This window comes from Grus americana, chromosome 3, assembly GCF_028858705.1.
Source record: "Grus americana isolate bGruAme1 chromosome 3, bGruAme1.mat, whole genome shotgun sequence".
NCBI classification, from domain to species: Eukaryota; Metazoa; Chordata; class Aves; order Gruiformes; family Gruidae; genus Grus; species Grus americana.
Window position 1 is genome coordinate 115,737,545 of NC_072854.1, and position 14,758 is coordinate 115,752,302.

General features: G+C 41.1%; 1 protein-coding gene and 1 long non-coding RNA gene across 5 annotated transcripts in view; one reads left to right on the forward strand and one right to left on the reverse strand.

The window, feature by feature from the left end:
• LOC129205217 (uncharacterized) overlaps window positions 1-5,562 on the reverse strand; it is a 23,759-nt gene extending 18,197 nt beyond the window's left edge. The window contains exons 1-3 of one of the 3 annotated variants that reach the window (XR_008576658.1): window positions 5,389-5,562; window positions 5,200-5,305; window positions 4,709-4,847 (exon numbers count right to left, since the gene is read on the reverse strand). This is a non-coding gene — a long non-coding RNA (uncharacterized LOC129205217). Of the gene's footprint in view, window positions 1-370; window positions 417-4,708; window positions 4,848-5,199 lie in introns of all 3 variants that reach the window. The other 2 variants (XR_008576657.1, XR_008576656.1) reach the window with 2 other exon arrangements.
• Window positions 5,520-14,758, forward strand: part of ACTR2 (actin related protein 2) — a 25,640-nt gene continuing 16,401 nt past the window's right edge. Inside the window, exons 1-2 of one of the 2 annotated variants that reach the window (XM_054822422.1) lie at window positions 5,520-5,652; window positions 12,593-12,703. In XM_054822422.1, the coding sequence (XP_054678397.1) occupies window positions 5,563-5,652; window positions 12,593-12,703 (201 nt within the window). In that variant the 5' untranslated portion in view covers window positions 5,520-5,562. Of the gene's footprint in view, window positions 5,653-5,935; window positions 6,119-12,592; window positions 12,704-14,758 lie in introns of those variants that run through there. The other variant, XM_054822423.1, reaches the window with a different exon arrangement.

Consider the following 14,758-nt stretch of genomic DNA (forward strand, 5'->3'; position numbering starts at 1 on the left):
CTCCTTGTAAGGAAGCACAAAAATTCTCATACAAAAGTTTTGACCACACCCAATCTTCACCTACAATTTACCAAAAAACCCCCACCACCCTTTATTTCCTATCCTTTTCCATCTGTTTGCCTTATTTCATTTGAAACACAGGGAAAATAATCTCTGCAAAATTGCTAATTGAAAGTTTCAGATATTTTTCAGCATAACAAGAGAAGAGAGGTTTTCTTTATTTTAAGTTAGTGGTGCATCCGCTTATTTGAGCTATTTCTCCATTTTCACTCTCAGTCTTAGTTTTCAGCCTTTGCATAACCAGGGACCTGCTTCCAGAGACCTGCAGTAAATACACACTAATTAAATAATACACATAAATTACTGTTACCTCAGGTGTCATGTTCTTTGGAACATTGTTTCTTTTCTAAGTATTCCTGTTAAAAAGAATATAAGGGCAATTCTTAAAATCCAACAGCATGTTAACAATATTTTCTTTCTAAACAACAGCATTCCATTGTTGTGTTTTTACAGCAACCAAACATATACCCATGTAAAAGCAAGCTATAAAAACTGAATTTGAAAATGCAGAAAATGGATAAAGAATGGTAAAAAAAAAAGCTGTTAATCAATTTCTTTAAAGGAACATTCACTCATATCGGGCTTAACTTCACAGCAACAAAGAATGAATTGATTTGAAACCACATTCTTTGAAAAATTGAGGTGCAAATAGACTTCAGCTATCAGAACTCTACCATCAGCACATTACGTCAAAACACTGTTTTGCATATGCAGCAGATGAGTTTTGAAAACTGCATTTATTTTTTAACAAGTCAGTGTTCAAGCTCACAGTATTAAAAAGTCAGTGTTGTGGTTAATGCACAGGACTGGGTAACATGATTTAGATTCTAGTCTCGGCTCTGCCTCAGACTTACCCTATGAGATAATCACCATTATCATTTCAGAGGTGGCATCTAATTTTGGATAACCCAGCTTTGCCTGCCAGACTTTAATGTCTGGAACCCAATTTTCAGAAAATGGTTCCATTGACTTCAGCTGGTATAAAAAGAACTCAAAATCTCTGGAAATCAGATTCCTGAAATTCTGAATTTCCATTGGTAGCCATATATATCTCTGCAATGTGTCCACAAAATGTTACCGGTGACATAAGTGGAGAATTCAGATTTATTAATACTTTGCATCTGCTGCACATGCCTAAACAACTACTAAACATTTAGGGCAATGGAGAGCAGGGTCTAGAGCATCCAGAGACTTGCCATGAGTAGAAGTGTCCAATGTCCAGTACACCTTACCAGCATTTCAGTGCTTCAGCTTAGATCGTCAGAAATTAAAGTGTTTCAAATAAGAAGCCATAGCTGAAAAGGCAGATTTTCTTTACCCTAAAACTATTTGTGGCCCCTAACTTTCAGTGAAATCAACATAAGTATATGCCCTGCAGGGATCTGGACCTTTGTGACAAAGCATCATCACATATACGGTGATCAAAATTCGTTATGATTTGCAATGTCTGAACTCTGTAACTTTGAAGTTGTGTTTTAAAAATTTTGAATGGCAGATGCGATTCACACTAGAGATGCTACATGGAACCAAATTTGAGTTTAATTTAAAAAACAAAGTGACCTTTACAATGTGTTCTTATGTTTATTTGGAAATGAGTCAACAAAAATAAAAGTCCATACTCTGTAACCCTGTGACACTAAAGAGGAAAAACGTTTTCTCCACCTCGTGAAGAAATGTTATTGAAAAATCCCCAACAGTAAAAACCTGTCCTCATCACATTGTAATTGAGCAGCCAAATATCTCATTCAAGAATCCTAGTGTAACCTACACTGGATCACACCATCTGTGTGAAGATGTTTTGCAATTATGCTGGTACTTCCAGCTCAGATGACTCAGAATGGGTGGTGCTCCTGGGGAGGAGAATCCAGACCCTTTTGTCCTTCACAGAAATCCAGGCCTGCTGAGCACTCTCATCTGACGCAGTTCGACACCAGAGTTGTCTTTTCTTAGCGGGAAAATTATCCTGCATAGGCTACCATGACCACACTGCTTCTGGCACCTGAGCGAGTTTTGTTTTGATAACCAGGAAAGGTAGATATTCAAGATCTGGTAAAGGTTAGAGTCCCTTAATGCTAATGAGGTAGTCATACAATGTTGGAGGTGTGTCTGTTGAGGGCTTATCTGCCCTTTAAACCATGATCTATTTAGAAGTATTCAGACTTCCTGAATGTTTTGAACTTACTATATCCACTGTTTCATAAATCCAGCAAATGATACCCAGTTTAGTCAATTCTAAGGGATGCTTTCTGTGAATATTTCTAATCTATTTTTGATTAAGTAATAATGAAATAATTCTGAGACACAGGTAAAATGCCTCAATAAGAAACAAAACAGATTAATACTAATACTTAGGTAGAATGTCTTTCCCCTGCTCTGCAAAAACAACATTGGAACCGGCCTCATCAACACAGGAACTGGCTTCAGTTTCCCCAGCCAGCACAGAGCTGGCGTGCGCAAATCCTGTACAACTACGCTGAGAGAGAGGGCTCGATAGGAAGCAAAAGTGGGACTCAGAAACATTCTGTTTGCTGTGCTGTGTGGGAGATGTCATCTGTTCCTCCCAGACCCTCCTTTCTCGGCTACACTGAGCAGACAGCTCAGTGGGACAGCTGTCCCAGTAACTCATTTTCCCTTTCTGTTCTGAGTATTTCCTGCCTCTGTTCGTATAGTTTCTCTGTGCCTGCACATGGCAAGTTCTTAAAAATCTATTCACCTCAGTATAAGAGAGTTGTTGTACTTTATCTGATAAGCTTCAGCGCTCTGCTTAGTCATCATACTTCTATTACCTTCTATCACGAAGACTTGCTCTCTTGCAAAAGTCACGGCAAGTCACCACACCTTCTCCTACTAGAAAAACTGTGGGTAGTTCTCTCCATGGCTTTACGAGCAGCAGCAGTTGGTGGACATTAGCTTTTTGGAAGAGAAATCTTCTATTCACACAATATTATGCAAAGGTTACTTTTCAACTTACTGCAAAAAAACTAAGTTATGAAGTATATATACAAAATTACTCTGAAAAAAAGAAAAAATATTTTCTTCTGTTTGCTTATTTCTTTACAACCTTCTAAGCAAGTTGCACTAACTAGAATATACACAGAATGGAATATGTGCAATATATACACAAAGAAGATAATTCAAATATGTATGGTACCCTATATTTTCACCCAAAAATTCACTGATTTTTAAGCTTTTCCACTTCAGGATTTCTTTGCATCATATGACTGACCTACAAAAGAAATACCAATTCCTGTGTATTTTGGGTGTAGTTAAATTAAGTCTCTGTGACTATGATTTATTTATAAGTACACTGTACTATTAGCAGAGTTCAAGCACTTCACAAATACTGATACTCCGCAGGATCTCTGCGGTGTTATGCTGTTCCTCAACACCACTCATGCGGACAGCAGATCTCCTTCTCTGCTGACACACCAGTGGATGCACTGGCATGGAGAAGACATCCTCTGTTACCCAGCAAATGACACTGACAAGTACAGACCACGACGAAACTTCCCTCCCTGTTACTAACAAGGTTGCTACCATGCTCTGCAACTTTCTTCCTACAGACTCTGCTTTTTTTTTTTTTCATTAGAACAAGAATTAGTATCTCAGTTCAACTAAACTAGTAAAATGAGCTTTAAAATAGATTTCTGTGCAAACCACATTACATTTCCTCTCCCACGTTGTACATGACCTTTAATAAAACACCAAAATCTTTTAAGGCTATCCAAAAACTGACAGCAATAGTTGGTAGCAAGAACAGCAATGGATTTACTGACTATACCGTGAGTACATAAGTTCCTCCTTAATAGGCCTACTTCCGGTACAGAACTTGCATCCTTTTGATATGTAATCTTATATGCTATGCTAGAAGCAGCAAATTAACCATTTATTTTGCACTGGTTGGCAGACTTCAATATCACTTTTTTTTGAGTTACTTTAATTACATTGCAATTTCCGACTGCAGTTCTCAAACTAATCCTTTGTCATACAGCATTTTCTTTAACTGATAGTCTAAATCCCTGGTAGGAAAAGGCTCATATGACAAGTTACAGGGGATGTATATTAATGTAATAAAATTAAAATCTGGTGAGTATCTAATCTCAGAAAAGTTAGTGAAGGCAGTTTGCTCTTTAGCTTGCTCTTTCTTTTCTTCAGGTCTGCCAAATTAAAACACAGTTTGCCTCAGAGCAGAGTAAGTTTTGCCATCACTGTACATGAGGAGGCATAGCTGAAGTATTCTGTCTGACAAATCAATAGATGAGTTGAACCCAAAATGAAACATTTCTCATTCAGAGATGCTTTCTTCATGAACTTTACTATGATTTGGTATGGTACCATATCCAGCTTACTGAAATCAAGACATAGACAGGTTAAGTGATGTGTCCAGAATTACCCAGCAAGCAGAGCAGTAAACAGGGTATAGTTGCCCTGCCTGAGCCTTCTATGCCAGGTTCAACAAGCTGAGGGATTTCAGATATACAGCTTAACTAATTTTTCTGGACAAAGAGCAGGCTTTTAAGGCTTTACGCATCTGGCTTCAACCAGCAATGTAAATCCTTTACTTGCATAAGTATCAAAACATCATGCCCTGAAAAATAGATTAAAATAGGACTGTTAAACGTATCTATATTAAAAAAGCAATTCATACCCAGGTAAAGCTGCTACTGCTCCAGAGTGACCAGGATGTCCTTCCATTATAGCTGCATGGCACTGGATTAGTCCATGTTTGTTTGCATAGCCTCTTCATCCTACTAGGTGATGCCCTGTCTTCTCCTCATTCTCAGTAGCTGGATATAAGTAAAAAAAAAAAAAAAAGTCAAATATTATGGCCTGTATTCTGGTATTTTTAAAATTTCTCATTGTTCACACTAGTCTGTAAAATTCAAGGCAGAAAAACCAATTACAGTCACCATTATTTATATGTAACTCATATAACTATAAAAAAAACTTGGGCTTATATCATTTCTGCTATGCCTAATTTAACAGGCCACTGTTCACAGTGGATTGGCGTAGCTCATGGTACAGAAGTAAAAAGGGGGGATTTTTTCCTCACTTCTTGAGTCTCATGGAAGTCAGTGAAATTTTGGGCAACACAAGAAAAAGATACTGGGCTGTTAGAGGCAAGCCAGGAAATCATACCCGTTCTTTCCTGTGTTTGGAGTGCACCAGACAAATGCAAACTGTTTGCCAGGCAGGCCTGGGCAAAACCTCTCCGGGAGAGTAAAAGCTCTTCTGGGATGTCAAGCTATGAAATAATACAACTGTAATGACAAATAGTTCTTTAACAGCTGCCGACTTCCGCTCTGTGCAAGGAGAGCTGACATAAACCCGTCGCGGCGCAGGCTGCTGGGGAGGGGAAGGTGTGAGAGGAGCGGGCGGGCAGCCCCTCACACCGGGGGCAGGCGGGCAGGCAGCCCCCGGGCCTGCGGCCTGCTTCCTCAGGAGGCGGGGGACGCTGCTCCTGCCCGGCTCCCTGCCACGGCTGCCCCGGGCACCTCATGCATGCGCTCCTGCGGCGGTAGAGGAACTGTCCGTCTGTCTGTCACGACAGCACAAGCAGCCGAGGGGAGCTCGATGACCCTGCCCGCCGAGGTACCGACCCCGTCTCAGCATCGGTGAAACGCGAAAAGAAAAAAATAAACCCGGTTGTTTGGCTCGGTTTTCGGGCCGCTTCCCTGTCCGGCAGCGGCCCGGCGGCGGGCCCGGAGAGGGAGGCGGCCTGTGGGGACGGGGAAGGCCGCGGAGAGCGGGACCGCCGCCGCCATGGCAACGGGGGCGGGCGGGGAGGGCGGGGCGGGGCGGGGAAGAGGCGGGCGGCGGCGGAGGGGGTGTCGCCGCGCTGATTGGGCGGTGGCGGGCGCTGACGGGCTCTGACGGCTTCCGGCGTGCGCGCGCGGCGGGCGGTAGCCAGGGCGGGCGCGCGGGCGGGAGGGGGCCCGGCGGTGGAGGTTGAGGCGGCGGCAGCGGCCGGGTCTGTGTCGGTGCGGGGCGGCGGCGGTGGCGCGCAGGGATGGACACGCTGGGCAGGAAGGTGGTGGTGTGCGACAACGGCACCGGGGTGAGTCGCTCCAGACCCGAGACCCGCCCTGCCGCCGGGGCGGAGGGGGGTGGGGGGAAGGGGAAGCAGGGCGACTCCCCCCCGACCCGGCCTGGCTTCCTGCCGGCACGCCCGCGGGCCGCGCCCGGCCTGCTGCCGGCGCCGCTACCGGGCCCGGCCGCCTTCCCTCGCCGTGCCAAGGCGCTGCCCGGGGCCGGCGAGGGCCGCGCCGCCCTCCGCCAGCCCCGGCCCGCAGGCAGCCACGGTAGCACGGGAGGTCGGTGCGGGCCTGCGGAATGAATGGGCGGGGGGAGCTCGGCGCGGAAAAACGCTAATCCCGGCGGTTTGCCGGTTGTTCGCTTGTTTCTAAACCGGCTGAGCAAAATCTACCGTCGGGGGTCTTCGGTGGTGTGCCTGGTGTGCGGATGTTGTGCTGTCCGCCCCCCCCCCCCCGCCCTCCGGCATTTTGCTGTTTTACCGTGAATAGCTTCCTTCTCTATGCGACCTGAGCAAGTCTCTCTGTAGCAACAAGCATTTAACCAAAAATACCATTTTTTTAACATTCTGAATGAGCGCATTATACATTGAGTAACCAGGGATGTGTCCTCTGTATACAGGATTACTAGTTTTAGGGAAATGGGTTTGGGTTTTTGGGGGGTTTTTTTTCAGCTACTGGTCAAAATGGAGCATCATCCTTTCCTTAATATCTTCATTATCTGCAGCATACTCAAAATTGGCATTTTTTTAATCGAGAGAGCCCCAAAGGTTTTCTCCCCATCTTTTCACCTTTTCCGCTCTCTGTGAGCATGCAGGCACCCACTAGAGATTCATCCTTTTGTCAGTGCTACGCAGGCTTTGAGGTGCCTCGACAGGAAGTGAAAAAGATACCATTTTAAAGCAAACAGATAAGATGCTATAAGTGGATATTTCTCCTTGGAAATTTTGTTTAGAAATCTAGGGTTTCCCCCAGTAAAAAAATATTGTGGAGAGTTAACAGCGTGTAAAGATCTCTTTGCTGGCAAAAAAAACCCAAAACAAAAGAGGAAGTGTTTTTTTTTAATATATATAAACACTTGGAATAAAGATTAATTATTTTTTTAAAGCCCAAGAGGGAATAGTTGAGACAAAGGATGTTGTCATTAGAGATTCAGCATCCTGAATTAGAGGGTTTTCCAATTAGCATCTGAAATTATTAGAATGGTTCAGGAAGAAGAACATTGTATTTGACAGTTCTGGGGTTCGACAATTCTGATGTCTTCTCGTTTTTCCTCCAATAGCAAAAATTATCTTTAATAGGGCTGGAGTCTGGAGCCTTTGGGCACTTTTTACACTGTCATTTAGAAAAAGGAAAGAAAAAAAGGTGGCATTTACCATTTTCTTCTTACAAAGGAATGTACAAAAGGAAGCTTTTTTTTGTTGGTTTTTTTTTTCATTGTTTAATATTCTTATTGTCAGGTCTGTATATAAAAAAATTAATATTAGAGCTTCATCATTTAGTGTGGTCCTTTACATAGCAATAAATCATTGAGTAGTAAAATGTTTAGTATATGGGTAGTGCCAGCAGTGTTGTGCTGTGGCTGGCCTCAGTAAGCTGTGAGGCACGGGGTAGAAGCCAGTATTTTTATCCAGTTTCCCAAGCTGGGTTTGCAACACGGGTTTTGTGCAGCGTAATATATCTGTGTGTGCTTTTAAATCAAGACACATCTTGGAATGATACTTTTTTTATTATTATTTTTTTTTCCTCTGTGAGGTGTACCGGCAGGATATAAATAACTCTTAACAGTGGAAGGTGCCTTTACAGTGCTGGCGCGGAGAGGAGGGGCCTGTGTCACTTCAGCTTGTGTTGCTTTGGGCTGTGTTCAGCCTCTAAGAAGAACAACACATGTATGGAAGTATCCTGGCCATGGAGTTCATTCTGTGGGAGAGCAAAGTATCAAAAATATTTGTTAAATCAGTTAGCTCAAAATATTTTCGTTGATTTGGGATAATTAAACTGGAAGAAAATTCCACTCAGTGAGTCTTGAGCCTCAACTGCTTATTGAGATTATCAAGTAGTCCTACATTGTCAAACTAGTATTTTTATAATAATAATTTTTCTATATGACAAAGAAGAGCTGCTTTATTTCAGAGTGATTTCTGTTACACTGTGATATGTCATACTTAAAACCATGATTGAAATTAAATCTCTTGCCAGGTGCCAGAAATATTACATAATAATGGAGAATATCTTTAGAAAAATCAGATGCGATTTTAACTTTAGACTTGTCTTTGAAATTTACTGTTCTTGTTATGCTGCATTATGACTTCTAGTCTATCTGGCTGCCACCAGTCTTTGAGGAAGAGGTGACTAGAAGGAAGTTCTTGCAACATGTACTGTAGGAAAGAGGCAGGCAATGGCACCTCAAAGCTCTAAAGCAGTAGAGATGGAATTGGTATAGGACAAGCGGTAAGTTACTTAGTGGCCTGTAAAATTGCTGTAATTGTATTTAGGGTTTTTGTATGAGTTGCATCAATTGAAAGAATCAGGCACAGAGACCTGATAAGAATATTAGTGTTCATTTTAAAACATGTCATGTGACCTGTTTGTGAGCTTCCTCATTCTTTTTGTTTGAAAGAATACTTATACGTACGAGTTCTTACTGCTTGATGACTCAGTAGGAAGTGAAAGAATCGGTATAAACCACAGTGAAATGGAGAAGAAACTATATATGGTAAAACTTCTTACATACGTGGTCTTGCACACAGGCACGCTAAGTAGCTATTCTTAAAACATTCTGAATATATATCAAATGCTTGCAAAAATAAATGGTGATGAACTCTTGGCTTCCTTACAAAGATGTATATATTCATTGAGTGTTGATGTTATTGTTCCAGATATGGTGTATACTAGGCATTGTACTGAAATTATTTGATAATTGTTCCAGGGATGTGCACAATAAAGGACAGAAGAGAAACAAGTGCACTATACTTAAATTTTATTAGAAAGTTTCAAATTGAGAGTAGAGAGAACAATGAGTATTTAATATCTGGCACTGGAAAAGAGAAGCTGATTATATTCCAAACTACTGCAGTTCATAACGTTTAATTGAAGATTTTGGAGGCTCTTCTGTGAGGAAGGGGGAAGTATCTTATGTTTCTTGTACCCCTTCAGGATCTACTGTATGGATACGTTTGTGTTTCTTAGGTGCATTTACCTATTGGCGATTTTACCAAATCTGGTTCTTTAGCCATAATTTCCAGTGTTAGGTCATCATGAACCTACCAAACCAGCTGAATATTCAATTCCACATCAAGGAGAACACTACAGTGGGGGATGCTGTCCTTGATGGGGAAGCTGACGTACAAGGCTGACTTGTTCTCATCTTTGCCAAATTTTCATGTAGCCTGTGGGGGGACAGAGTTAAAATTTTGCCCCATCTATCTACTGTTGAGTTTATCAAACTTTATAAAAAAAGTAATTTTTAAGGCACTCTGTTCTGGCCTGGAAGAGGTAGGGAACAGACCATGAATGTCCTAGTTTAATGCTGCTCATTGTAGTTCACATAGATTAAATCTGGTTTTGATTGTGTTTTAGGCAGGCTACAGAAATGACAGTCTGCTTTTAAAATCTAGGATTTATTAATTGCCAATATTGTTAACTACCTGAGAAGATGTGTCAGGGCTTTAACGTAGAAAGGGGCTGGAAGTTACTGTTACTGTTCAGATAGCAAGAACTTAGAATAGTATTTTTGTAGGTTGGCATTTTCTAGGCCAGCATAGTTGTATGTAATTTCAAGAGGTATTTATAAGGTTGGCCGAGAGGTGTTTACTGTTTTTTGTGCAGTAGTCATTTTGGTCGCATATCTCGGTGGTTGCTATGTAAACCTCAGGGTTAATTTGCTCAGTCAGCAGGATTTAAAAGTGTGGGTAGCTGACCTTGAGGGGTGCTCTGCTAGCTTGAGTCATAGAATCACAGAATGGTTTGGGTTGGAAGGGACCTCAAAGATCATCTAGTTCCAACCCCCCTGCCATGGGCAGGAACACCCTTCACAAGACCAGGTTGCCCAAAGCCCCATCCAACCTGGCCTTGAACACTTCCAGGGATGGGGCCTCCACAACCTCTCTGGGCAGCCTGTGCCAGTGCCTCACCAGTCTTAACAGTAAAGAATTTCTTTCTAACATCTAATCTGAATCTAACCTCTTTTAGTTTAAACCCATTACCCCTTGTCATAAAGATTCATTTAGGTGTAACTTCTGTTGACCAACGCAGTTGGCAATGACTGGTAAGGAAGTTGCTTCATGCTGGGGGAAAGAAAAGGAGAAAAAGCTGTAAGCAAATATATGGGTGTAAAGGAGCATGGGCTACCTGGAGGTGTTTATGGTTGTACTCAGAACAATTTACGAAACTCTGAGCTGGACAATGGGATTATATGGGCTGTTTTAGAGAGCTTCCTTCTAGCTTGACTAGGTCCTGCACAATTAAATTTACAGCAAGGATACCTAAATGTTGTAGTCACAACAAAAACTCTGCCCTTGAATGCAGTAATTTGTGAAGTCTGAAATGAAACTTTTTTTAAAAAAAGTTTGGACACCATTATTTGGACTCGGCTCAGTCCTTCGGAATGTCTCATATGTCTCCTCTGGTATAAAACTTTTGGTAAAGCCTTCTGCTGTATTCAGATAGCGTGATCCAGGAATGCTTGTGGCTACTCTTTCCTTTCTTACAGCAGCACTGCATTCTTGAATACACAGATAAGATCTATATAACTACTGGGTACTTCTGGCCTTAATACAAGCAAAAGAGTTGATAAGTACTTGCCTTTTCAGAGAACTTGGATTAAAGGAGAATGAGCGAAATGAGTTGTATACACAGTGTCATTCTTCAGGTATTCCAAACAGCTCTGCCATTGGAGACAGCAAGCACTGAATGGGTGAAAGAAATTAGGGTCACAAAAAGCAAAAAAAAATCCCTTCCCCCTGTATTAGCTCAACTTTAATGAAAACATCTCTTGGCTTTTTCTGTAACTGGCTTTATAAATTTTTTCTGAAACAGGTGCCCTTTTTACTGCAGTAAGGTGAGTAATTTAGAGCAACAGAAGGTGACTTTTCATGTTACCGTTAGTGTAATGGCAGAATTCCCATCAGCTGCAATTAGCTGTACTCTTTGCTGTGATAATTATTTCAGTGGCTGTCTTCAGACCTCACTGCAGAAAACTCAGTGAACGTTTTGGAAATTCTGGCAGATGGCTTTTAATACCATCTGAAATGGATAATTAAGCTTTGGGACAGAGTCCGGAGGAGGCTGTGAATTGTCTGTCCTTGGAGGCTTCCAACACCCACCGATCAAAGCCCAAACCAACCTGGTCTGAATTCAGTGTTGACTGGTTTGTTGGATGAGACAGCTCCTGAGGTTCCCTCCAACCTGAAGGATCCTGTGATGCTATGTTACTGCTATTACACCTAGATAGTTGAGTCATTGTGCAGATGAAAATGCATAATGTTTAGTTTGGACTGTAGGATATTGTTCTGGCATGCTGGTGTAGCACAGGATGCTAAATACGCATCAAAAAAAAAAGAGAAGCCTGCTCTATGTGACCTGTAGGCAGAACATCAGAGTAGGATAGCCAAAGAGCATAATTTGCTGATACCCATGAACTAACATGGTAACTTCTTGCTGGCACACTTAAAGTTCTTGTTTTACACCTGAGCTTCCTCTAGTGACTGAGTTATTTTTAATTTTTTTTTATGCTCAGTTAATCCTCACTGTTTTCTTCATGCGTGTTCTATCTTGGGACCCAGTGATCTAAAGCTTCCTTTCATACATATCTGGGTAACAAACACTCTTTCAGAGTATTTGGTTTGAGGTGAACAAACTACCATCAGCTGAGGTTTTGGTTGTGCTATTGGTTTTAGAAATGCTTACTGCAAACTCTTATTTTTATCCTTAAAAGAAACCCTGAAAACTATGAATCTCTGAGAAATCCATCTGAATTGCACAGTTTATCTGCTAGTTCGCTGTTTAACACTTTTAATAACAGCATAACACCTGAATTCACAAAGGTTTGAGTTTTTTTCTGATGTGTTATTCGTTATGCTACTGTGTGCTCTAATTGGAGAGGTGATTTAATTTGGTCTTATTGAGTACTCATTATAAGGTGATCCATTACAAAATGATGGATTTCAGGTTGCTAGAGAATTTTTCAATAGAGTGGCAGGAAATCCAAATTCAAACACTGGACTCTTACACCTCTCAACATACTTAGTCATTTTAATACCGTTCCTCAAAAATCCGACAGTCTGATTCAGAAAACATTCTGGAAAATACTTTAATTCAGTTTTACAGATCTAAGCATCATCTGAAATGTGTAAAATTGATTTGAAAGTGTAAATCCAGTTGGTTTCTAGTGGGACACATGTTCCTAAATTTGGGCTTTTAATTTTTTTATCCCAAACCAGGTTTCTATTGGTAAACAAAAGTAATGCTTATTCTAATAAAATTATTTATTCCTTTTTCAGTTTGTGAAATGTGGCTATGCTGGCTCAAATTTTCCGGAGCACATTTTTCCAGCTTTGGTTGGAAGACCCATTATAAGATCAACTGCTAAAGTGGGAAACATTGAAATCAAGGTAACTTTTTTCATTATTATTCCTTTCTGACAGATAAAAATATTTAGGGCAGCTTTTGACTTATGTAATGTTTGGAAAGGCTTTTTTCCTTAATTCCCCTTTATGCTCTTCCAGTATCTCCTGATTCATTTTTGTATTGGTTTTTAGCCTGTCACAAAGTTATTAAGAGAATAATCTAAAGCACTGGAGGCCTTCAGATAGTACAACTGAGGAGGCAGCAGGTAGGGCTCAAATGGTTCTGGGCAAAAAGAGACTTCAAATGCCAAGATATACGTGATGTCAAGATTAGAAATGGGACAGAAGTGGTCGATGTTTGTCATGGAACTGTACTGTGAGATTCTGAGACAATGTTGAAGAACTCCTGGAGCTTCCAGGTCTTTCTGTACCGTTTGCTTTCTGCTTACAGTTGATCATCTGTGATCTTGTATGAGATGTTTAACCTTGGTTGTGTTTGCATTTCATTGTTTCTATTGTTTTTGTTTTCTTTTCTTTTTGCTGTTGATAGACAGCAAAACTAACTGGTACTAGTTACCAGTTACGGATGGAGAGGCTGTGTTCAGGCTCCTTTGTCTTGGGATGCTATTCCAAGCTTGGAATGGGGTGGGGGAACCTTTGAGAATATTTTTTCTGAAGTCTTGGGAGCTATCGTTTCTCACTTTATTTTGTGATTAGAGAGTAACACTTCAAATGTTAGTAGTTGCTTCTGCAATACAGGCTTCAGTGAATGTCTTGGCCCTGCTGTGGTTACATCCTCCCTCCTTGCATTCTCACCACGCATTCTCACCTTGTGCTGGTCATACTGCATGTGCAGTCATGTGGTGAGCCACTTTAGTGAGCTGATCCAGCTGAAAAAGAGTGATTTCTTTGTCAGATAAAGTTTTGACTGCCTTACTAGACAACTGTGCAAGCTCCAGTTTGAGAGCAAGGCATAAGCAGGAACTTGAGGGAGAAGCGGGAAGCAGTGCAGAACTGTAGAAGCCCTCACTTAGGCCAGTGAAGGTCAAGTAGAACCACACATGTACTGGTTTTCAATTTTGCTTTCCCTCTTGCTTCTGAGCAGTAGCTTAGTAAAAGGGGAAAAAAAATAAAAGGAACAAAAAAAAAAAGTCTGCCCAGTCTTGTTCCTTATTTTCAGAACCCTATGGGTGACAAGGAGAACTTCAGTTATCTGATTGCTGCTGCTGCCTGTAAAAAGTTAGCAGTATCAGCAGAAGGCCATGCTAAGAAGTCAAGAGGATCGAAAAATATCAGACCTCTCCAAAATGCCTTTTTTTTTTTTTTTAAATACTGCAGTACTGCTTACCTTGTGTCAGGTAGGACAATTTGGTTGGAAGGATGGAGATCTTTCACAGTAGATAGAAGTTTTTGTGAGGAGAAGGGAAAACATCTTCCTTTCTCTTGCAAGACTTGGAGAGGTGGTTTTTCAGATGTTTACTTGAAGTTAATGTGACAATTTCTTCAATGAGATCCTGGTAAAGTTTATAAAGTTATGCAGTAATTCACAAGTCTTACATGAAATCTCATTGTTGAAGTCATATATTCTTTCTAGCTGATCTGATACAGCCTGTCCTGCCAGTTTGGGTATCCTTTGATTATCCGATAACTTAGTTTGATATCATTACAGATGACAGCGTTGAATTGGAATGATAAGAGGTAGAAGTGGGTAATTTCAGTGTGAAAGAACCAGTAACTATCATTTCGCATGCATTGCCCATCTTCTGCTTGAGCATGGATCACATGGGTGTATTTTAGAGAGTATAAACTGTGTCTAGATTCTTCCTAGAAGTTTTATAGCATCTGCTTGTCACTCTTTCTTAAGGAAGCAGTGTATCAAGAGAAGAAATCCCTGCCACAGATACTTTGGATATCCCTGTAGGATAGTAGTCGAGTGCGAGTGCTGTTTTTCTTTGCGAGATTCTTGGAGATTTCAAAAAAAAAAAAAAAGAGTATATTATATAGCAGATGAGTTTTATGCCAAAATCTAATTGTAGCCATTCACTGCAAGTTCTTACAGGATAAGTTTAAAACTAAGTAAAGGAAGCTGGCAAGAAGATT